General features: G+C 38.1%; 1 protein-coding gene across 4 annotated transcripts in view; it reads right to left on the bottom strand.

Moving 5' to 3' along the window:
• kif26aa (kinesin family member 26Aa) overlaps positions 1-25515 on the bottom strand; it is a 132385-nt gene that overhangs the window by 5159 nt on the left and 101711 nt on the right. For all 4 annotated transcript variants that reach the window (XM_088648541.1, XM_088648542.1, XM_088648543.1 and 1 more), the window contains 10 exons: positions 17543-17752; positions 16573-16666; positions 14565-14827; positions 13464-13647; positions 11178-11337; positions 10322-10484; positions 6396-9726; positions 3877-4070; positions 2949-2969; positions 2089-2239 (listed from right to left, as the gene is read on the bottom strand). In XM_088648541.1, the coding sequence (XP_088504667.1) occupies positions 2089-2239; positions 2949-2969; positions 3877-4070; positions 6396-9726; positions 10322-10484; positions 11178-11337; positions 13464-13647; positions 14565-14827; positions 16573-16666; positions 17543-17752 (4771 nt within the window). The remainder of the gene's footprint in view (positions 1-2088; positions 2240-2948; positions 2970-3876; positions 4071-6395; positions 9727-10321; positions 10485-11177; positions 11338-13463; positions 13648-14564; positions 14828-16572; positions 16667-17542; positions 17753-25515) is intronic.

Genomic DNA, 25515 nt, shown 5'->3' with positions numbered 1-25515 from the left:
AGCTGTTTAATGAAATGATGCACTCAAATCAGTATTTGCCATGACAGTAATGGGCACATATTAGTGTTGATATTATTAGTGTTGACAGCTTAACATCAAGAAGAGAATTTGACATACAAAGCCCTATCAATTGCAACATTCATACAATGCTGCAATTGTACCACGACACATTAATTGTTTTATTGTACTTTGAAGATCCAGAAGAAAATCTGAAACGGTGTTCACAGTATTTTTAACCCTATAGCTGCTTATCTGAAATTTGTGTAATGGATATTTTTAGTTCACGTGGGCTACAATACTTTATACTGATCATAGCATTAACGCAAAATACATATAATTTACATTTTTTAATACAATATTTAATTGCATGAATGGTAAGTGTCATCTGAAATAAATTTCTGATAAAAGAAGCTGTCAACTTGGTAAAAGAAGCATTTGCCTATGAAGATGTTTCCCTTTAAAAAAACTTTCCTTCAGAAATCCATCCAGGGATGATGATAACTTCAAGAGTAATATGGATGACATTTTTCTATGCCACACCCCATTGCTGTTCCTCTGCTGTTACATTTGAACAATATACAGCTACACAATAGAATATAAGGTACATAGAGCATCAATATTGTCAGGTATAAGTGTGAGTGTGTAAGTCTAAGCAGATTTGCTGCTTGATTTTATAGTCGTGATGTATTTATTTCCAAGACTTGTTTAGGCTCAGCTTTTCCTTATGTATACAATATAGTTAAGAGAGAAATAGAAGTGTCCACTATGTGAAGGCATATCTTTATGGATATTCACAGTAGCGGGGCCACTTCACAGCCTCTAAAGCATCTAGTGCAATGAAATAGTTCAAGTAGGCAGCTGTGTCAGCATGTGTAGGCTGCAAAGGAACAAGTAAAAGTTTATTCCATGCTGAAAAGAGAAGAAAAGAAACACTACATTTAATTGTTCCTTTACTGCAATAATATACCAGTCTAAATGTACCCACAAAATGTATCTGACTGAAGCAAAGTTGAATGCTGGTAACTTGTCTGACATTCCATATTAATTTGGCAAATGGAGTGATGCAAAGGTTGGAAGACAGCAGGTTTAGTCCTTTACCGCCTTGACTTTTTCAAGTATTAGAGGGATTTCATTTCCATACGTGGCTTTGCTGCAGCTTGAGTGTTCCCCCCTTTTCCCAGTAAAAGTAGCTGACTAATTTGCAAGACAGAAAAAGGAAAGGAACCAGAGACAGAGACACCTCAAACACTCTTCTTTACTCAAATGTGTTGAGGTGATATAACTAAAAATATTGCCTGATGTTAAGATGGGTATAAAGACGGGAGAAAATTATATAAACAGCATGAAACCATGGTAGAAAATGACAACTAAATTTTAATTACAGATTTAACAAAATAATTAAAAATGTCTGAAACATACAAAAATGGATATGCCATACATATAACAAGGAAAGGGGTTCTTCTCTTTAGAGCTACAGGGCTTGTGAAATCAACGAATGATCAAAGTTTGTTAAATTTAATGACATGTCACGCAACAGTTCCTGAAAGAATCCAGCTCCCAACATGGAAATTACGTTTCTTGTATACTCTTGTGTAAAAGACTTAAATGGGAAGCTGCATCAGTGTGCAAGCCGCAAAGGAAATTCCACAATGTTATTAAGGCCACAAAGAAAAAGAAAAAGAAACACAAAGCTCCAAAGCAGAAACAATGTTTTTCTACTTTTCATTGTGACATTAAAATCTATTTAAAACTTAATCCTGTTTCGTCCTCATGCTTGTTTTACAAGATAATAAAATTCAGCGGCATCCCTTTAAGGCGTTTTGAACAGTACTATGCAGATTGTTTTTTTTAAAAAAGCATTTGATCGCATTCTTTCTCATTCATAAATCCAGCACAAAACACCGTACAAAAGGGTGTCTCCTTTGCAATACAGAAGCAATACAGCCCTTTAAGTTAATTTTTGTAGTACAAATTAGAGGTCGAGAATAAAAAAATAAGAAGTAAATCATATCTGTAATTTAAAACTTGTCTTTAGGCAATAGCTCTTGAAATGTTATGGAAGGAAAAGGCCTATGTGCATGTACTCACACTCTCCTATCCACTTGCCAGGATCCATCATCAGCCTCTGCTTTGTGTTCTCCAGCTCTTCCTTCAACATCTCGTGTTTTGCCTTCACGTCCCTGATCTGCTGCTGCCGTCTCTCAAGCATCTTTAGTTTGGTGTTGAAATACAGCAGGCCCTGCGGAAACACCAGGAGCCATATGGACTTGGGGAACAACGCCTGCTAAATTTTACCCAGTTGCTTCATATTATCTGAGAGGAAGACAGCATTGTGAGCATTAAAGCTTATTATATTAGAGCCAATTAAGTGAAAGCCAGCAGCTCCAAAGAGATAGATCTTCCTACATAAGACTGTTTAATTCCACATTAAATTAGCTAAACTAGCTTCATATTAATTCCTAGTTTCTTGCCTTTAGAAAAAAAAACTTTGGAGGATTAAATATAAAATGGTTTTATACTAAACACATTAAGAACAATAGATATTAGACTTATCCTTGTCCTAGATAGTAACATTAATTTTATAAAACAGTTAATAATAGTAAGATAAAAAAGCTCCAATATACCCCATAGTCCAGATATATACTTATATTATTACTAAACAATATGTTAGTTATACATAATGTATATTCCTAATTAAATCATCAAGAAGCTCTTACATTTTTATGCTTAGTTTTATTCTTAAAGCATTTGTCTAAAAAAGAGAATACTTTCTCACTCTCAAATGACCTGTTGCACAATATGCCTTCATCAAGAACATACCAGATCAGTCTTCATTTCATACAAAAGTAACAGAAGTGATATAGTGCTTTAAATCCCAAGACCCAGTCAAAACAAGGTCTGTCGCAGCAAGAAATTATTTTAGAATATCAACACGTTTCTGAACATACCTTTTCAACATCCTGGAATGGCTGCAGATAAAAACAGAAGAGAGAAGGCAAAGTCACAAGAAGGAATAAATAATAAATAATGTTTCATCTGTAATTCTTGATGTGCAAAAAAGGTAAATGTGCCGTCATAGCTGTTGCGGCAAAGGGCTACAGAGAAATATAGGCCAATGCAACACCTGATAAAACCTCGGAGGAGGACATTCTGGGTTCTTCATGGAAGCACAAAACATAATCTAGTCCTAATTACAAGTAAATCATGCCACCATATAAATATTTTTTTCAAATTCACAGCTCCCATTTTTTTTAGACTTAATGACCCAGGGAAACATTACCATAAAGTTTGTTCAAGCAGCAAGCTTTATCACAAAATCCTAGAACATATTTCTATGTTTTATGTATCTCACACCCTGACTATCCCACGAATCTACTATAACTAAACTAATTACTCACAGACAGCAATTCCAGTCTCTCTTAGAGTCACCCAAACCAGTATATGGCTGCAGGTTGCGGTCACAGTTATTTGAATGTAAGCTCTTTCCATTATGATTCTGATGGCAGAAATAGTCGAAACATTTTATCCACCCAGTATTCTATAACAAGAGCCAAATGATTGCAAGAAGACCTAATGTATTCTCTCAACAAAACCATTCTGTTTGCTTGATTACAGTTCAATTATTGTTGGGCAAGCACTAGCATTACATGTGGTAATGGAATACTTTTTTTAAATTATCCTAGCAACATATTAAGCTATATTTAAAATAAAGAGCGAAAGCTTTGACAATCAAGGAATTGTCAAATTGTGCTCGTACACTGTGAAAGTGACAGCCAACTGTAGTGACAATCAACCAAAATGGCTGGTTTGTCACATTGTGTCAAAGGCATGCTGTAACTCTGGATAGCTCTCAGTCTGTAGGAAATGCCAGCTCACCTCTGTTGGATCTTCATGTCGATGCCTCTGCAGTCGTTCAACGTCATCAATCTCATAGACCTTGATCTCAAAGGGCTCCTTCAGAGTCCCAGGCAGGGGTGGTAGGTCCACCCACTGACCTGTGGTGCTGGGCTTCCTGCCCAGAGAGGATGTGTCTGGCAAAGGTGCTGGGATCAGTCGCCGCCGTTGGAGACCTTTTATCAGAAACCATGGAAAAATACAAAAAAGTAGAGAGATCACACTATTATAAAATATTAAATATATATATAATTAGATACAGAGAGTTGCATTTTTGCATAGCACAGTTTAGTGACAAATGATAATACTTAAAAGAAATGTATCCTCTAACACTCATTGAGTTAGAGGGAAGTCTGTTCTATGGGTTTTCAGTCTGAAGCTAACAACTAAGAACTAACTAACTAGTGAGTAGCAACTGCAAATGGTATCATTATTTCTAGTTTACACTCAACAGGTTCTCATTTTACAGTTCTCAGTGTTCTAGTTTTGACTTAATTTTCATAATACTTGATCATGCTTTTTTATTTAGTGGATATGGATCTACAGGTACTTTCAGCCTGAGACTCTGAACAATAATAGGCTAGGCTTAGTAATGAAAGACTTTAGGAGAGGTGTCTTGATTACTTTGAAAGAGCTCTTTTAATAGTGTTCAGGAATGGGAACAAATGAATGCTAAGGATACAGATCTAAAATCTGGAAACCACTTCTTCCAAGGGTTTATAAAGGTTTTCAGAAATAACTTTGTGGCTTCATGAGGAAACTTATGAAAGCACTTAAGAGTTACTGGCTGTGTATCACAATTGCAGGAATCAAAACTCATGCATGTTATTTTTGGATAAGAGTAATAGTATATGAATCTATCTATGGCTTCACAGAATCCTGCATATAGTCTAAAGTGTAATGTAGATAAACTGTACATCTGTAACACATGACACAGAGATTAATTATTAAATTAGACAACGTTAATTTTAGGTGACTTTTTCCATGGGTACAGTATCTATTTTCATAGTGCTAGTCAGAAGAAATACAATAAGATGCATGAACCTTCTGAACCAGTACTAAAACAATGTTCTAAGAGTCAAAATAAAGACATAGAAATAAACGTCTGACACATAGTAAAAATTTAAGTCCATATTACAAAGGCATGCTGTTCTTATTTTCATTGTCCAAGTGCCATCATCTCTACAAGATACATTTAGCAGTTGGCTCGCCTGAAACTGTCATTCTTCTCACTAAAGGTATTAAGTGAGCAGAAATGCATCAAGCATTCAGAAGGAGGGAGGCAAACTACTGATAGAATCCAAAAATCCAATTGAAATTTAAAGAGTACACCTTCTCTATAGATCTAAGAAAAACTGCCTTGGGCCAAAGGAAAAAAAATTCAACCTGTCAGAGAGGTAATACCTTTTTGAAAAATATGTGCAATCTTAAAGAGCTGTTGCTATTGATTTGTAGAATAAATGGGAGATGCAGGATGTGCATGGAGAAGCTGACATGCTCTGTGCTAATACTAAGCAGCCTGTATTTTAAAGAAAAATGTCCAACTGGTAAGCCACTGTAACAGACCATGACAAGTAAATATATACAGTACATAAGTGCATGTTCCTTTGTATCAAAACAGAAACCTACTGTAGATACATTCTGCAAGACACTTGTTCCATAAAGCAACTACACTGTGCCTGAATCAGCAAACACTCACAGGGCTGCTTTTCAAAAAGCAATCAGAAGGTATTTATAGCTGTTTCTCAATAACGTTTAAATCAAAGCTTTTTATAGGGAAGTAGTAAAGTCCAGTAGGATTATAGTCTCCATTAGTTACTGCTTTACCTTCCATTTGTCACAAAGGGTGTTTTACTTAAAACGTCACATATTAGCTCATCAAAAGCAGTGTTGTAGTTGTAATTAGAACACCTTTTAGCACAGAGCATCAAAGTGAATCTTGAGATGTTTTCATTTTATCAGCTGTTAAGTTAATTACATCCATATGGGATTTCCACTTTTAAATTCAGCTTCCATAATGTTGTGATAAAAATGCTATTAGAAGATTAAAATAAAATGTAAAAAACCCAACAAAAGATATTATGTGCATTGGAATCTATGTGACAATCTGCGCCTGTGGCTGGAAGGTTGCAGGTTCAAATCCTGTGGCCGGCAGAGGAATTCTACTCCGTTGGGCCCCAGAGCAAGGCCCTTAACCCCAACTGCTCCAAGGGCGCTGTACAATGGCTGACCCTGTGCTCTGACCCCAGGCTTCTCTCTCCCTGTCTGTGTGTCTCATGGAGAACAAGCTGGGGTATGCAAAAAGACAAATTCCTAATGCGAGAAATTGTACAGGGATAATAACGTGATTTATCTTATATTTTAGGTGTTAATTATTTTGTTGGCAGCTTAAGGTAAAATGTGTCCTTTCATTCAGCATTAATAATCAAGAATAATTATGGTAAGATACTTATTTCCAGCAAATCCTTAATGGAATTATTATTAGAATTGGCACCACTCACCATTTGACCTCTTCTTTGGGGATTTGGATGTCCTGGTACGGCCTGAAGATGACATTCCACTTTCACTCATGGAGTCATGAGCAGAAGAGGCACTGCCTGTGGCTTCACTATCCCGAATCATGCTCTCATAACCACTGCTGCCCCCACTGTGGTAGAATAGGGCAGTTCGACCCATTGCTGGAGGCAGCTCCCCACTTAGTACACTACTGTTGTCACTACCGTGTCCACTGCTATAGCGCTGTGGCCTTCTGGGTGCTGTAATCTTGCTATATGGAGAAGGCAACATTGGAATAGGTGACTTGTCGTCACTGAGGTTCACGCCACTGTCATTGCCACTGTCCGAGTCCCCTGAGCTTCTGAAGTGTTTGCCAGAGCCCCCAGACGCTAGCTCACTGACTCGACTATTAGCTGCCCGGATGGCTTGCTTTGTACCCATGATCGTGCCTCTTCCAGGCTTCCCATTAACCCCTGGTACTGAACGAGGAGGCGTCTTCCCATTGGGAGGTAGGTTGGCAGTCCGTGTTGTTGATGGGGCAAGAGATTTGGTAGAGGAACTAAGGGATTTAGAGCTACTAGCTGACAAAGTGCGGGTCTTGTTTCCATTGATACTGACGACCTTGGGGTTCACGCTGCCTTTGATTGGCCCAGTCTTGCCTGAGGGTCCCAGTGCTGCACAAGGAGGTGGGGAGGTAGCAGTCGGGGTGGAAGCAGGGGGTGGCACTCCAAGCCGTGGCACTGACCTGCTGGATTTGCCGTTGCTGCCCAAGCTGGAACCACTATTCTCTCTGCAAAGTAGTGATTTGGAACCCACTGAAGTTAAGCTGTCACATCTCTCAAGAGACATCTGGCTGCCATACCACTGCCCAGTGTCTGTTTTAGCTGTACGTTGCTTCAGACTTGATGTGGCTTTGGCTGAACCATAGTCAGACTTTAAGCTAGATGTTTTGTGACTACTGGAGTCAACTTTGAACCTCACCTCAAACTCATCTTCTGCAGCTGTTGCCTTGGGTGCTGTGGATTTTCCTGCATCTGGTCCTACAGGTTTTAAGGCACTGGGTGGCAACAAAACCCGGTTCTTCTGATCTAGGCTAGATTTGCGAACAGGAGGAGCTGGAGGTGAGGTACCACCGGGCTTTGGAAGCAAGCTAGCTTTTTGTACATTTGTCTTTTTCCCCAAAGAGGAGAATTTCAGACTGCCCATTCCCAAAGTACTATCTTGACTTCTTCTGGAATCTGAAGAACTGTGGATAACTGGAACTGTGCCAAGTGTAGTAGCCCCTCTTTTGAGCTGTGGCATTTTGCTGGGAGCTTCCGATTTTTTGCTGTTTGATTTTTCACACCCATCTACCACCCTTTGGGATGAGGAAGACACCTGTGTCTTGGGAGGACGAGGCACACTGTTGCTGTTCACACCTGGTTTCTTGGCAGGGACACTTGTGCCATTCCTAGGGAGTTTGCCAGGAGAACTTGAATCAGTCATTTTAGAATCTAAATGACTGTCTAGGCGCAGCCAAGGGTCGTCTGACTTGCCCTCCTGTTGGTGGAGTTCATGGCAATTCTGACTGCTACTGTTATTCTGGGTGACTGATGAGGTAGGTTTCATTTTCCTGGGAAGACTGGAGTGAGCAACTTGAGAAACCAGTGGGACCTGGGAAGTGTTGAGAGTATTGGCTAGCTTTGACTTGGAACTTTTGGCTGCTGCTTTGGTAGACTCAGGGGATGGCGGGCACTTGCTGATACTCAAGGAAAGCTTGCTGGAAGCAGCACTATCACTATCTAACTCTGAGAAGCAAAAGCCGCTGTCATTCATAGAGCTCTTGAAGTCTTGTGGGGAAAGCATTTCCTTATGAAACATGCCAAGAGAATCCAAACAGAAGGTACCTTTAGGATCTAAATACTTAGGTAAAAAGCTGTCTGAGGACTGGCTGCCTTCAGTCTCCAAAGTTTGCACACTCACTTCACTGAGCCAGGAACTGATAGAAGAACGTCTACTGCCAGAGCAGGCAAATGGTTCTTCTGGTAAGGGGGTAACCACCTCAATATTAACTCCAGAGGCAGCCACTTGGGAAGTATATGCATCAAATTCATCATTGATACTACTGATAATACTTACTGGACGGGAACCTGAGGCAAGGGCTTGCAGGGAACAGTCACTATTGAAGCTGATTATGCTAGAAGGTCGTCCATTGTCTATTATACCACCAATGGACAACTCTTCTACCACGGTGAAAACCAGCTCATCTTCTCCATTCAGCTCTACAGGCTGCTGAAGCGTTACTGTGGTTGTCAGTATATCCCTATCAAAACACTTTCCCCTCAAGGTTGAGCGCAAATGGCTCACTTCTATGGGAGTTCTGCTTGTGGGTTGGTCCATACCCAGCACTGGAGAATTCCTGGACTCTGTTTTTTTCAGAGCTTGGTGGCTCATCCCCACAGGTGGTGTCCTGGTTGCACTACTGTTCTCCACCTCAGGACAAGGTTTTCTAGACTCTTTTAGCTGAGGAGGAGGTGGTGCAGGCTTTGGCAACGGCCTTTTGTTTAAATAGACTTTTTCCCGCACTACAGGCTCAGAAGCTTGCTCTTGCAACATGGTGACATTTTGTTTTAATACACCTGTACAATTATCAGAGACCACCACTTTTTCTCCATCTGCACTTGTTCGGTTCACATTATCCAAGGGTTCTCCTTCTGATACCCCAGCAGGCCATTTGGAATGATCCAATTTGGACTTTAAGGAAGAGCTACTTGATGGATGGCTAGTAGCCGGAGAACAGGGGGGTCGTTTAGGGGAAAGGCTTTCTTGATTTGCGGCTTTCACAGAAGTCCATGGGGCAAGTACATTTCCTTCTTTCCCTGGTTTGGATGCTCCACTCTCAGTCCTGGTGGCAGCCTGACTCCCATTCACTGAAAACAGATGTTCCTCAACCGAAAAAGCAGAAGGTTCCTCACTACCATCGATGCACTCCAGACGCTCTTGCAACTCGGCAAAAGTGTTGCACTTAAAGTGGTCCCGATCAAAAGTCCTCTGTGGCCCTGAAGGGCCTTCTTTTGAACGTTTCCGGTTTAGTGAGGGGATGATAGGAACAAAAGCTGGAGGACCTTCATTGTCACTGAGCTCTCGGTCAGAAAGCGCAGCACCTCCTGGCCCCACATAGATGACTGTGTCACAGGACTGCTCGCTACTTGAAGAGTAGTCGGGGTCACTGGAGACTAGTGTTGGGAGGTCTGGATCCAGGGCAATGGTGCGTGGGTGAAATGGTCTAAGGTGAGGCGGTCGTCGAATTCGACCCTCCTCGCATGAGCTCTCCCCACCAGAAGAACTGGATGCATACTATAAAAAGATTAAAAAATGAATATTGAAAAAATACACATTTGATGGCTTTCTATTTATTTATTTTCTACCTTCTTATTGAGGTTAAAATCACAATTATTATTTTTTTATTTTAAGTTATCTAATGTAAGATAAGATAAGCTTATTTTAATTCTAAATATAATTAATTTATAAGAAAAAAACTATTAAATATTCTTAAAGGTTAGAAATTTAAGGAAATTACCAGTATAAAAGTAAGATCAATGCAATTAAATGGAATGTATTTCAGACATTTGAAAGAGCTTCTGGGATATATAGTATTGAAACAGCACTATGAAATTTAAATTCCACCACAAAAATGTCCTTAAAATTCATAGAAATATTCCTTCAGTATACTGATGTAATGTATTTATTTCTATAAAACTACTTTTCTGTCATGTGGGTTTCTACATAAAAAAGTAACTGTTGCATAGTTTATACAGAAAAGTAATTTGCATAGTTTAATGGTATAATACCTTAGGGGTAGGGACTACAGCACCATAAAATGCTGAAAAAGAGTCTACAATACTTGTACCAAGAAAACCAGTCCAAGAAGGTAAGAACAGAACAGACTAACCTTGGATTTCTTCTTTCTCATTCTGTGTATCCGTGATGCCAACTGAATAGTGGTGAGTGTCTCTGCATAATTGGCTGGTGAGTCAGAGATGTGAGCAATCATTGTAGTTCTACAGTTGATATTCCCCAAAGATTCCCTCAGCAGCATAGTCAACTTGCTGTCCCTGAATTACACATTAAAAACACACCAATTTATTCAAAGAAAGGGCAAACCTCTCACTCTGTACCTCATTTTGTCTGAGCATAGTTGAAGGAAATAATATAAATTAAATGGAAAAAAATATATAATTTTATATTAGCCATCTATACTTAAATTAAGGAAGCATATATACCTGAACAAATGTATTATTTATTTTTCCTTCTCATCTTTAAACACACCCAAGTTGCTATAAATAATATATAACAATATATTTTCTCCTCCTTGAGTCACACCATGTTTAAACAAAACCAGTTTCACTCGTTTTACATTTATCCTTTATCCAAACAATCTGTATAGCTCTTCCACCTACTTAATAAAGAGAACTGATAAACGATAACCCAGCCAATTTCCAGGATCCACCATTTTTCTGGGACCAAAAGTTATCAATAACTTTCTGTATCTATGGATTTACCCCTTTTCTTCAATTTTCCTTTCCATTCTGACTTTAAGTGAAAATAAACAGCTTAAGCAGTTTATCATGTTCTTTTGCTATGAGTGGAAGGCCAAGAAACATGGGGCGTCAGGAAAGCTATAAAACTGTCAAGGCAAACAAGCACAAACCTGGCCATCTCTATGTTTTTCACCTTATCTTCATTCTCACATTTGTATTCCCATGATTGTTATACTAACCGACACAGTTAAGCCACTGGTTACCAACCTGTAAGGTACGTGTTTAGCTCCGTTGGCCAGGGCTAGGATGACATTGCCCAGAGCAGTCAAAGACAAACAAAGGCCTCCTCCTCCATCTCTGCTTTTGCTCAACACCTTCTCACAGCTCCCCAAGTCAATGAGGTGCAAACGGCTGCGTCCCCCCGACACTACCAAACACAATTAAGAATGAATAAAGAACAATAGTTTATATGTATTTTTATCAGATATGGGTCATTCTAAACCCAAAGAAGAAATGTACATCTGATTCATTCATGAGTAAGCCTGAGCCTTCTATGATTCAAATATAGGTAAAGATGTGCAGTTTAACTAAAGCTGTTCCAGACAACCATAAACATATGATTATCTCTTTCAATGTACTTACTGCACTAGGCAGAAAATAAAAAAAAACACACGGGAGGCCAAGAGTGACAGACAAGGCTCCCTGTTTACTACTGAGCTTCAATTAAAAAGTACATATATTTTAACTATTTAGAATGCACATCAAAGACAACAAGTGGATTTTTTCCTCAAAGGGAATTATTAAAGCAAAATATTTCATAGCCTTTTGGAGCAATGGTGCCTCAATTACTGAGTAATGTTGCTCATAGAGAGCTTTAACAGTTTGATAAGTCTTTCATTTTCATCCGATAGAAACCACGAAGTTCACAGAGAATTTCTAATAATTTATTTTGGTTTGGTAGGAGAAAAAAATAAAATCTTCCATAGAAAGGGACAGAATAGTATTCCTTAAAATTATAAACATACATATCCATACATATAGGAGATACTAAAATCATCTTCAGCACAGGTAACTACAAAAAGATTTTCAATGAAACCTGTTGGTTCTGATCGATTTGCATTAACTGTATTCCTTTACAGTTTTATTGCAGGAGAAAACTGGCTACCAATATATAAAAAAAGAAATTGTACTGTCCTAGAAACCGAATAGATAACAGTGAAAATGAATTATTTTTAGCCATCATATGCAAGTTACCCTTGTATTTTCAAAGTCTCTGATTCTCTGGAAGCAAACAAACATTCATGGTGTAAGCGGTCTCAAGACTTATTATATATTCATGTTTATTCATATGACAAGCACAACCAAACCAACAAGAGAGCGACAAGCAAAATATTAATGATGGACTGAATGTAGAGATTTTCTCAAATGACTGGTACCGACAATATGTTATTAACTTAAATAGTGCTGACGGGGAAAAAAAGGATTATCCTTGTTTCATTATTCTTTTAAATTTGTTAGGGTCTTTATTAATTGGTCCTAACAAAGCTCATTCATTTTTCTTTTAGCTGATAAAGTGAGAGATAAATGGAAATATTGGACTCTTCATCACACACTCCCCTTTGTGAAGTATCAGCATTAACATCTTCTGATGTGTGTGAAATATGTCCTCAGCTGTGTCAATACACAGCTTTGCTACGCTGGTGTATAAATCAGAGTGTTTCCTTCACGCTGCCACTGAACAAAGGCTTGCAAGAGCTTGAAAGTCTTGCTTGTTAAACTAAGCTGACAAGATGTAGTTGAAATTGTTGTTCATGTCATCATGCCTTTCTACATGGTGTTCACTTTTCCACTCTAGGTTTCCAGCCTTTCTGACTAGTTTACACTACATCCAAGATTGTCAGTTATAAATAATATAAGAAAAGATATACTTTGCCATTCCGGCAGTTTTACATCTAACAGAATTAGACATCTCAGAATGTCTGTCTCATGTCAGTTTCATTAACAAAAGTTCATATTTTAGGTGAAACATCTTTTTTTTTTTAAATACGCTTACACTACATTAATTTGTTACATCTCCACTGTCAGGCTACAGATTTTCACCTGTGACACTAACAGTAAAGTGATTTTTGGTACCACATGGGGCAAGAGCTACAAATGAAAGCTATATTTTAAAAAAGGGAAGAATATGACAGTGGTATCATCAAAAGTCAAAATAATATATGAACCCCCAATATGAATTTTTAAGGGAAGTTGTTACCATGAAGTAAATAATGTTTTGTAGCATGATCCACTGAAAATAAATGGCACTCTCAGTATAGTCTCCAAGGACAATATTTCCAAAGGAAATACATACTTTTCAGATTTTAGCATTAAATTTGCACATGGAAAATGATCCCCCAAATATTCCTTTTGAAAAAGCTGAAAAGGTGGCACTTGTATTGACTGCATCAGTATTTTGTATCAAAACACTTAGTTGCACAGATGAATAACGCATAAAATGATAGTGATCAGCAAACTTATGAAAACAATTCAACAACTAGCAAAATGCCTTACTTCCTCCTTTGCCACTTTTCTCCATGCGGTACTGATAGATGTGCAGGGTGAAGAGCATGTGGGAGTTTCTCCGGTCTTCCTCGTCGCAATCGGGCTTACTGGTACTCCTTGCAGCGATGGCTGCATCAAGGAAAAAGGCAGCCTTTTCAGCAGTGGGGGCCCTGAGCTCACTTTGATTCTGGAGCTGAGAGAAGCAAAGTGAGTGAGCATGAGAGAGAAAGGAAGAGAAGAACAGGTTGCTAATTGGACCCAGGCACATATTTCTTGCCCATTAGATTAGGTCTCCTGGGCAATCAGAGAAACAAATATGCACACAGAGGGAGAGGGATTAAGAAAGGTAATGGAAAAGCACAGGCAATGACACTTCCCGGAATGCTAAAACGCAGAAGGAATACAGAGCAAATATTAATGGAGCAGCCCAGTTTCTATGCCTCTAACAAGAGGATGCTTCAGAAGGCATGGCTGGGGCTTTGAAGTCTTAGTCCACATAAACAACATCTGAAGGAAACACCTGTCAATTTTTTTTCAAAGCTGCCCTGAAGATTACTGCTGCAATTGGCCTACAAATAATGATAGATGTATGGATTTGAAGTTAGATGGGGATAGTTGGAGACAAGACTGTGGTGATATTCACAAGCAAATGCTGACACAGATAAATACAAAGGTAGGTATAGATACATTAGCCAATGAAAAGAATCAGATTTTAGTTTACGTATTGATTTCTTTACATAAAGAAAGAAAATGAATGGCAGAAAAACTGTTTTATGCAGAAAAATCGAATAGTCAATATGGCCAGACTAAGAGATAAGTTGATTAATGGAGCTCCTAAATATCAAAATGAGGAATCTTGACATGACATTGCGAAACTAATTCTAGACGCAGACTACAAAGCAGAGCAAGCACAAATACAAATCAGAAATTGTTTACATGGTCTTGACCATCACACAGAACCTGCTACAGATAACCATGCAACTGGTTGGCATTTATATCATTGGCTTTATACATCTATAAACGTACAGAGAGAAACTGGCAACCACACAGAGACTGGCAGATAGTGCTGTATTGACCCTTTACGTCTAAGGAAAACATGAAAAGGAGTACCTGGGTGCCACAGATGGGGTCCTCACGTAGATAGATACCCGGAGACTGGCCATCCTGGAGGCTTCCACTAGCCACATCTGACAGCAAATCTTTAAGTGTCTCATCCTTCCCACAGATCTCCACTGCAGACACCCGGATGGAGAAGCGTGTACCTGTCTTCTCCTTGCGCTCATTGATTAGCTTGAAGAGCCAGGAAATGGCACAGGGGACAATGCCCAGGTTCTGGGTGGTATTATCCTTCCCAATCATCGTATAGGTTTTACCTGAGAATTGGGAGGTGAATCTATCATAACTGCAGCTTTGTAAGGCATAGCAGCAGCAAATTCTATTCTATACATTTCACTTACTTTTAGACAGATTTTGATTAAAAGAAGTTTCTTTACATCATACACATTTTAGACTATACCGTTACTATATGCTACTTATAAATATTCTATAATAACAGTGTACAAATAAAGACACATAGAAGTGTACGGCATTCATGAATAAGTACAACAGCATGCTTTTCTTTCTGAAGTTTCTGAAAAACACATGGGCTTGTCATGGATATGTATTATTCAGAATACTTTTTAAATCTCACTAGCACTGTCATGTGCCAAATTCACCAGGACAAGGTGACAGACAAATCAGTTAGAGTACCTCGGAATTTGAGGGTGCCCACACCTCAGAATTCACTCCTGCACCATCTCATGACATGAACAATTTAAAATGTATAAGGAATGTAGCTCCCTTCCAGCCATGCTGGAATTCAATCCCAGTCGACTGTGGGCCCCAAACATGCACAATGCCACTCCCTAGCTAACAGATAACTACACTGCACCAAACCAGGTTTTCTGCCCTGGCTGAGTTTTACACTCTCTGGATTACTAAGGGGGGGTGACAGCACTTCTGTAACTGGATCAGTTCAGTGGGAGTGTTCACAATTTAAAAATAATTTTGAAGATGGTCACTGTTTTATCTCATTGACTCCTCTATTACATTTCCTCGAAAAATCCTTATTTGCTCACTTGTGCAAAAACCTTAAAAATAGACTTAAGCATAAAAACAGCACAGCATACAGAGCCTAGTGATTTGCTGTGCTGCTGACATGGTGCTCACATTGCCAATGTAGACTGAATGGGCAAACTTTACGTTCAACAATGCATTTCCTCAGAAATCAGGATAAAAGTATTTGAGAAGATATGACAGTGCACTCCTAAAATCTAACTTATGCGCTAGATGAGGCCACTAATTTGAACAAGAGCCTTGATCACATTACACACCTTCTTATAACTTTTTTAATGAAAATCCAGTCATCCATTTTCTAACTACTTTAGTCAACACCGCATAAAATTCAATGAAAGTGAAAAAAACAAGGCTCTTTGTATTAACGGACCACAGGCATGCGTACAGACACACAAAGATACTAGAATGCCTTTATATTCTCCAATGATTCTGTTGCTGAGATAATATTTAATCCACTGTTTTATGGAAAAAATATGCATTTTCAAAACCTGTCTGGAGACAGGGGATGTTTCAATATTTCTAAGGCTTGTATTGTTGTTACACAGTGACACATTAGCAAAACACAGAAACGCGTAACAAGCAAGAGCTTTAAAATTGTAGCACTTCAAATACACTGCACCATAGGGGTTAATTGAAAAGCTTCCTGAAAGGCATTCTCTTACAACTATTGTATGTTTTATCCCCACCCCCCACCTCTCTGCAACTCCACAATTCACCTGAGTGAACAACACATCTTTTGAAGGCTTTTAAGGAAGTTTATAATAAAGGCATCTTCCTGTGTTGCTGGAATAATGGTTCCATCAACTAATGTATGAGTTACAATCTTGTGGAAAAAATGCTGGGAACTTCCATTTGGACATACAATGTGTTAAGTTTGCAAAGTCAATTAAAGACAGGAGTTCTAATCCATTCACACACACAGCAAGTTTATTGTTCCACGAATTGACAGCATGTAATTATGGGGCTGACACAGTAATTAACTGTAACAAATTTAAGAGCTTACCAAGTCTGACATGACCAAAGCAGAATATGCAACCATCTGCACCATTCACGACAGACTGGATGACTTCAGCTACTGTTCCTGAGCACACCTCTGCCTAGAAAAATAAAAAAAAAATGAAAATGAAGCTATTAACAGCACAGTAGAAAATAACATCAAAAGGGCATCAAGAAAAAAAAGTTGAGCATGTGTTTAAGTTTTTGACAGCATGCTATCTAATTTCTTGCTTACAGCAATGACATTTCATAGGCAGGTACTTCTGTCAATTCTTCACAAAACAGTATTCAAGTAATACATGTTAGAATATGTACAGCATTCTGTTTTAGCTTTCAGACAGATCCTGCTGCATGGAGGAGCTCCCACCTGCAATGCAAGCAGTGCCCTTGTCTGTTTGTCAAAATTAACTCCTCCTTGTACATCTCCTACCAGATATGAGCACTGCCTTGAAGACAAGCTCTAAATCCTCAGAGAAGCTTACAAAAACAAGCCTTTGCTGCAGCCCAGATAAAAAAAGTTAGCAAACCTCCTGGTTCTATATTTCTTCTAAGAATATACGGTCAATCTGAAACTTATGGTTCCCTATAGACAGACGGTCATGCCTATTTAAAGGTATTGCTATTGCAACAATTCCTGGCAGGATTTTCCTTTTTTTCCAACCTCACACAGGTTCAACTGTTGCCATCTGCAACAAAATTCTTACTCTATAAACCCACTTAGGTAAACCAGCCTTTCGTTTCAGGTTGGTTTTCCCTCTACTGAACCCTAGCTGTGAGTTAGTTTTTGAGGTTACATACTGTATTCAAATCACTACAGCACTCGAAAAGAGCCAGCTGCTGCTACCCTGAAATTAGGAGGATGTTGCGGTCTGGCACCGTGTTTGCCACATTACATCCAGCCCCACCGTTTTTCTAGGAAGGGACCAGAGATGTCCTTGTGACTGAGTAAATTTCAGAAATGTTTTTTTTTTGCTTACTTGTGAGGCATCCTGGGTGAAAACTGCATCAAAGGCGAACATCTTTGGGGCTGCCACAACAGCTCGCCTGTGACCTGAGTTTGTGTGTCCATTGGCAGAGGGGTCATAAAGGGTCAACTGCTTCTTGCGAGGGTCTACTTTGAGGAAGGACATGGATTCGGAGGTTTCGTTCCCACCTTGGGAAGGGCAGATGCGCATCATCACTTTTACCTAAAAGAATGAATAAGGAGATAAAGCCACATTAAAAAGATCCAATAAGACTATTGCACCAGAAAGCAGTCTTGTGGTCTGAAACAAAATACTTAAAACTGCAGACACTGTACATACAGTAAAATACATTCCGCAGTTTAACTAATCCGTTTACAAGAAAAAAACGTGAGGTAGCTCTTTTGTGGTTATTTAAAAAAAAAAGTTGTTTACATTAAATAAACTCCAGTATCAAACAAGTATATGTAAGAAAAACACTTTTAAAGTCACATGTACTTCTGCAAACTGCTATTTAGTTACACTTCATATTGTATCCTGAATTAGTTCCATAAATGACCACAGTGACAAGTGCTAATGATAGTCTTTCCATGGTGAAAACATAAAAAATTGAAACATTGTCTGACAACAGCATACAGAGACCCTGAATCACCATACTGACAAGTGTTGAGCTGTCTGGCACGTCAGCAGTATGTGAAATGAATAAGAATTAATAAATTGATAAAAACGGCGCATAACTCGTCCACTAAATATGAGGTGGATTACAATTCCAGAAAATACTCTTCCTTCTTAATATTCTTACATGTGATTTACAACACGCACATACAGGATGATAACATTCAGCACTGATGACATCCTGTAAAAGGTTTACAGAAATCAGAAGGCTTTCTGGATATATCTGAGTCAGCAGGTGGTTAATTTTGAATTATGCTAAAATACAGCCAGCAAAACACATTTAGACAGCCCTCCACGTGACCTCTTAGCTAAATTACAGACATAAAAACAAGTTCAAATCATTTTTTTCTTACAGTACAAAATAAACTAAAACAGCAGCTGAGCAATTATACGTTCAAAGACGATAACCTCACTCTTGGCAGTTGCAAAGAGTGCCCCAGGCACAATTCGTTGTCTTTCTCAAATTTTGTAAGCCTATTGCTCTTTAGGTGTGTTGTAGACATAGGGAATTGAGAACCATGAAATTTTTTTAATTAAACAATCTTTCTTGGTGAGAACTTCCTTTTTGGCATTTCATCTAATCAACTGTTAATAATTTTGTCATTCTGCCATTATTGCAGTTTTCTGTTAACAGGTTTTTGCGTTTTGCGTGTAGTGATGTATCATAATTATATACATTGCTATAGACGTACTGAGAAAGGAAAGATCAAGGATTTTGTTACTCAATTTTAAGATGAAGTTGAACTTTAGATTGTAAGTCCAAAGTCAGAATTTTTTGCCCATCAAACAAAACACCTCAATTTTTCACAGAGGCTGAGCCAGATATGAAAGGGCTAAACAAGAAACGTATTGAAGCTGAAGCTAAATGGCACAGCTGTTTCCAGGAGGGCAGTGCAAAAGAGATGGTGAAACCAAAGGCAAGAGGCTTTAGGCAGTGAATGCAAACTGAGCCATACATCTCAGCCATACATAAGCTTTGAATTATCCCAAGGAACTGCTCAGACAGCAAAAAGTTTCCATCTAATTTAGAGAACATTAATTAAACTAGACTTCCGTGGTTTAAAAGGAATAACAGCAGCAGGGTGCTCAGAAATGTCTAGGTTTCCAAAGCACATCAGATTAATTTCCTCTAGAAAACTTGCAAAACAGATTCACATCTCATGCCCGTCTGATTAAGCCCCACCATCTACACACATTAGTTTCATGCTCATCGTCTCTCCTACAAAAGCGCTACTTGTCTGGAAGTCATAAAAAGTCATATCTGATAAAAAGAAATAGTAATAAGAAAATCCTCAGCCCTCCCAATCTCATCTTAACCACACATTTAACAAGTTAGAATTAATTAGAAAACACTAATTGAGTTTAACACAGTTGAACTTTTCATCAAATTAAGTATCTTCTACAAGCACCGACTTGCTCTGCCTGTGTGGGCGACATTTAGTCACTGCTGTTAACAGATGTCAGGTTAAAGAGACAGTGATTACATGATAGCAGGAACTCAGCCCTACTTCACTGACCTCTTCTCTTGTAAATTCAGCTAAGCAGAGCTACCCTGCCTTCACCAGCTACAGTCCATTTACACCTGATTTAACAGTTAAACTGAATTTACCAGTCATCTATAATTCAGGCAGGAAGCAAGAAGGCTTTGCTACACACATCATTTGATCTGCTTCAGGCCCCACAAGGATTTAACTTGCCAATCCTTTCCCGCACTGTGGTTTGGTGTGTCAAAAGCTTGCGGGCTTCATTTCATAAGAAAAAAATGCCGTATAGAGTTTCTCCAAAGTCTAAGTGAAATTCTCTTCACTATTTTTTAAGCCCAGGAGCAATACTGTTATTGTTTTTGAGTGGGGGAAAAACTGCCACAAACTGGACGCTGGACATTTAGAATTTAATTTTACTGCTTCTAAGAATACAATTTGTTATTGCATTTCCACAAGAAGAAATGGAATGCTACAATAACATTGTAACCCAAACACTTGACAAACAGCACAAAATGTCAAAACATTGTCAGCCATAAAATCTCCATAGCAACTTTTCAAATAAGGCTCATAAAATAAGACTCATTAGTTACCTCATTGCTTAACTATCATGGTATCATTTGAAATAAGAGTGCAGTTCATGAAATTACTTGTGAAAATAAACATCTGAGACCAAAAGAACAGCAAAAGAAGATGTTTCATCCATATATGTACTACATTTAGAAATAGCAGATTTAAACATTTTCACCATTTTATAAAGTTAAATAATTTAAAGCAGTACGAGAATATTTTTAATTGTAGCTGAAAATCAAATGTACAGCAGGATGAAATGAAACACAGCATAAACCTTCTAGAAGCAAAGAGATTAATTTAAATGTTCCTGTGTGTAAGAAGACTGTCTCCAATTGTTTGTTGCTTGCTTTTTCTTTTTATCACCAAGGCACTCGGATACTTGCTTTCCCCCTTTTCCTTTACTAAAACTACAAACAGCCTTGGCACTAACAACCATAAAGTGATAAGGAATTCAATCTTGGACAATAAAGAGCTTCATGTTGAAAACAAAATTACTATGCCTCTCACATTCACCATGATATCAAGCAGCAGATAAGTCCCCCCCCCATCCTTTGCATAGGCAGAAAAATAAATACATAAACCAAGCTGATTTTTCCCCATGCCATTTAAGCCAAACAAAAGCTTATTCTTTTCTTGATTTGTATGTATATTGCTATAAATCCAACATTAGACTGAAACAATGAGTGGATTTAATTTCATTTGAACAATGAAATCCCTGAATTCCAGCAGCTCAGCATAAACTCTGTCTTCATTCCAAGGGATATTATTATGACTGACATGTACATATGGCTTACAAATTACTTTTGCTATGACATTTAAAAACTTGTTCCTATATATATATAGGTCTAACAAACTCTCTGGTGTAGTAGCAAATGCCTTCTTTCTAAATTTAAATGCATCAGTCAACTGATATACTGATGTACCTACCGACCAGGCTCTTCTTAATCCATTGGAGCCACCCAGCATATATACTTTGAGCCCACAGCTTGTAAGTGATCCTGTTTCTGTACTCCATCCAGTACTGTTGATTCCGTTACAAAACAAGTATTAGGATAATCAACACAAATCCCCATTTAATTCTATTTCTTTCTCATAATGGGTTACTGTCGTATTGTACGAGTCTTTGTTCACATGACTATGAGAGGAAGTATTTTTTTTAATTTACTGTGTTTGCATAATCATTACCCCTTACAGCAAGCTTTTTTTTCTTAGTTTTTGCTATTACCATCCATCCATTTTCCTTACATACTCATAAAACCTTCTAAGAAGCTCTTGCCTTAGAGGCAAACTAAAGCCTAACCTAAAGCAGGTACAGGGACTGAGAACTACACTCTGCATGGTATACCAATCCATTACAGGACATACACTCACACAATCAATCACACATACATGCAAATCAGAGTTGCGCATGAGGGACAATTTAAAGTTGTCTGTTGACCTCATAATGCAAAATATCTGTAGAATTAAAAGTAGGATGACCTGTACAGTAAATACCAAACAAAGATGGGAATTCTGGACCATCATGAGATGTATATTTATGTCTACATATAGCATAATACAATGATCTGCTCTGTTAACACAAGGAGTAATAAAGCCAACAAAATTAAATCTCATGCACAAAATGGAGCACGTAAACCTCTGGATTCAGTAACATTTCCTTACAAATTGTACTGGGCATGTCACAAACAGTTAAGAAACAATGATATTTGCAAATACTGAAATACTGTATGAAAACTTGGCTGCCTTCCTTTATTTCAGGGTGTGTTCATTTTACTATGGTAGGGCAATTCTTACTTAGGTTCATAAGACAAGACAAAAACAAGTCAAGTTCATTTTTCACAAAAATGCAGGCAGGGAATGGTTCTAAAGATAATGCTAGCATAAATGAAGAAATATAGTCATTCTGGCTGGCACTAGTTATTACAAATGAAACTGCAGCCAACAAGGGAAGAGACTAATGAGCACACTTTGTATGACGTCAAGCTGCTGAGTATTTCAAAATATAAAACATAGCTGTTAAAACAATTAAAGGCACACATGAAACACATTTAATGTTTCACTTCTTAAAACAGGTGTTTTATTCAGTCAAACCCTAAGCGCCTTACAAATTCTGAATTGAACACAACATTTCTACAGCAAAATGATGTAAAGCAGTGCTGACTGCAACAGCTAAAACCTATGTATTAGTGCATATGGTACTGTTGTTTGGCTAAGATAAAAAAATAAAGCTGCCCTTTACTGTAAGCACTGGACTGTGATGCTTCAAATGGAGCAACAGCAATTCCATTTCCACAACTTTGTTGTGTGCGATTGCTGAATATTGCCAATTTCAGATCACTGGTTCCTCTGCATGCTAGCTTTAGCATCACGTCTCTCTATGCTTGACAAGATCTAAGCAAAAACACATTTACAGGACAGAGATAGCTTTCTAGGAAATGCACGTTTGCTCAGAAAGTGTGCAGCCCTGTTATTTAAAAAAAAACTCATAAAAGCTGGCAGTAAATTAGGATGCAGGTTTGTTAGGACACAGTGGCAGGGATGTGTATGATTAATTATCTTAAATGGCACATTAACGTCAGAAAGTGAACTCAATCAAAGTTCTTTCTGGTGACAATATTAAAAAGCTTTTCAACCATTGCTCCCCCGAGCTACTGACATAAAATCTAAATACACCCAGGGAGAATCAACAATCATTTTGTAACACAAACCACGTTTTGCTCGCTGAATTCTATTGCAAATAAGAAGATGCTGGTTGGCCAGCTGGCACAAAGCCATAGAACAGGAATGCCACCACTGTGCACAACAGGAAAAAGAAAATGTGATACTGTCTTTCAGGGAATACAGGAGTTTTTAACTGTCAGTGAACTTACTCATAAGAATCTTATCTGAGAGGTAGTTCAGAAGTTGCTAAATAGTGTACTTTGTAGCCTTGTGCACATGTATAGAATCAACTGACACTAAGACTCAGTGAAATCACCAAGTTTAAAAGACCTGTAAAACATTTAAGACTCTAAAAAGGCAATATGGGTTTTGGAGGTCGTTACTTCAGGATTCTATATTTTCCAAATACTGTAAGTGTCATCAGAGTAATCACATAATGTAACTCACATAACCACGATGAAGCTTTAGAGTTTTGCCCATTTTATGTTACAACTTCTGCTAATGTGCCTTTCAACTATTAATCAACAAATATGTTAAGTAGACAGAATTTCTTAAATATGTGCCATGCAAGAAAAAGACCGCCTCAAGGCCAATCTTCCTTGCAGAGACTTATCACCTTTATTGTATACTGTCTTTCAGGACAAACACATAAGATCTGGAAACTAGGATCATGCACTTAAATGTTCCTACAAGTACCATTGTTAAGTTTCACGTAAACTGTCTTTCCTAAAATGCATTTTACGGAACTGCAACAGCAGGCATTTTTATCTCCAATTCTCAACACTTAGTCAGCTTTTAATGTTTTACATATTGTGTCCTATTCATGTCCAAGAGTTGCCTGCCTTGGGGACATGGAAACAGTAATAAATGAGCAACCATATAAAAACATGATATCACACACTGAATAATCCATTTGTGAGGAAGTACATTTTTGTCAGGCTGGGAGAAGCAGAGGAGAATCCACACAGAAGACAGCATCGTTTCTCTTCCTGTAATGCAGACTTTCCTGACACCAGATAAATGGTGGTGCTGGGTATAGTCAAGCTGCTTAATTTCCCTGCTGTGCCCTCCTACATTTTCAAGGGGGAGGTTGGAATCTGAGGGTATTAAAATACCTCATGTGGCACTTTTCTGTCTGCGCCATGCTGTAAAACTCTAGCAAATGTGAACTTTTATAGAACTGTGAGTGCTCAAGTTACACCAAGGTGGTGACTTAGAGCATTTAGATCAGAATGCTACTACCATCCGTCTTGTGATACATGTTGCAGTGTGGGAACCAATGAGTTCCACAGAGTTACAGGTCCAAGTGTTTTCACATTTTGACAGATGGGCCATATTTTAACAAAGGCTTTAACTTGTACAATGTTTACTCAAATGCAATGTATTCTGGTAAACAGGGATGAGATATGAAAAGCATAACATAACCACTGTAAGAGCAAAAGAATATTTAAAAAGAAGTGGAGATCATTTGGCACATCTAACTCATTTGTTTTTGTTGTTGGACAATCTGAAAAGCTCAACCGTCTGTTTCTTGAAAGAGCTAGATTATCAACTTCAACAACATGGCTAGGTGGGTTTTTCCAGACTTCAAGAACCTTTTGTGTAAATGTTGTTCCTGTTCTCATTTTAAATTGTACTTCGCTGTATCATCCACTTGTATTCTCTGGCCTGTGTTTCGCTGTTCATTTTGAAGTCCAAGTCTTTGTTTCACTGCACTGTAGAGCAAAGAGCACTGTATTTCCTTGTCTTTTGACTGCATATCTTCATGCATGTCTTTTGATTTGCATGTCTTTTTTTGAGACTTGACTCCTGTTACAGCACCCTGCCCTAGGTATACTGTAGCACATTTAATTATTTCATCATCCATTAAAATGTTCCTTTCACCTTGTTTTTCTGATGCCCTTTATATTTGTCCTAGTAGTTCAGTATAGTAGTTTTGAATTGTTTAGATATTGTGTTTTTAATAGTCTATAAAGTGTTTTCCCTTTCTCTTTATATTCTTCTTAACAATTTGGTCCACTGTTTTCCAGGCTTTGATTTACTTGTGGGATCAATCAAATTAAATTGTGTTTTAAGTAGAATTTCTAATCTGTTTTCTACAGGTTCCATATTTATCCTGTCACTTTCTACTTCTGTTAAGCATTCTCATTCCTTTACAGTCTATGGTCCTGAAACTGTAAACCTTTTCTTTAGATTCCACCTTTAAAGTTCAAAGAATACCATATTATCACAGTTCCATAATGGCGATCCCCTTTGTTTTTCTCACTAAGTCTTGATTGATTGAAAAGACTAGATCAATACAAGCATTCCCTGTAGCAGGTGCTCTAACAAACCAAATAGAAAGCAATTGTTAGACATGTCTATCATCTCAATTTCAGGTGTTGGCATTCCTATTGCGTTTTCCCTATTTTATTTCAGGAAAGTTAAAATCTTCCATAACAAAAACTAATTCTTCCTTTACATGTATTTCATTATTTAAGACTGCATTATGATTGATATATGGATTAGGTGGTCTGTTGCAATACGATACCCTTTAAATACTTCTATTCTATGTCTAAAGTCTTAACCATATCGTTTCAGACAAGATTAATATCATAA

The sequence above is a fragment of the Lepisosteus platostomus genome, chromosome 10, assembly GCF_059453375.1.
Source record: "Lepisosteus platostomus isolate fLepPlt1 chromosome 10, fLepPlt1.hap1, whole genome shotgun sequence".
NCBI classification, from domain to species: Eukaryota; Metazoa; Chordata; class Actinopteri; order Semionotiformes; family Lepisosteidae; genus Lepisosteus; species Lepisosteus platostomus.
Note: the sequence above shows the minus strand (reverse complement) of the source record. Positions and strands in the feature narration are given on the sequence as shown.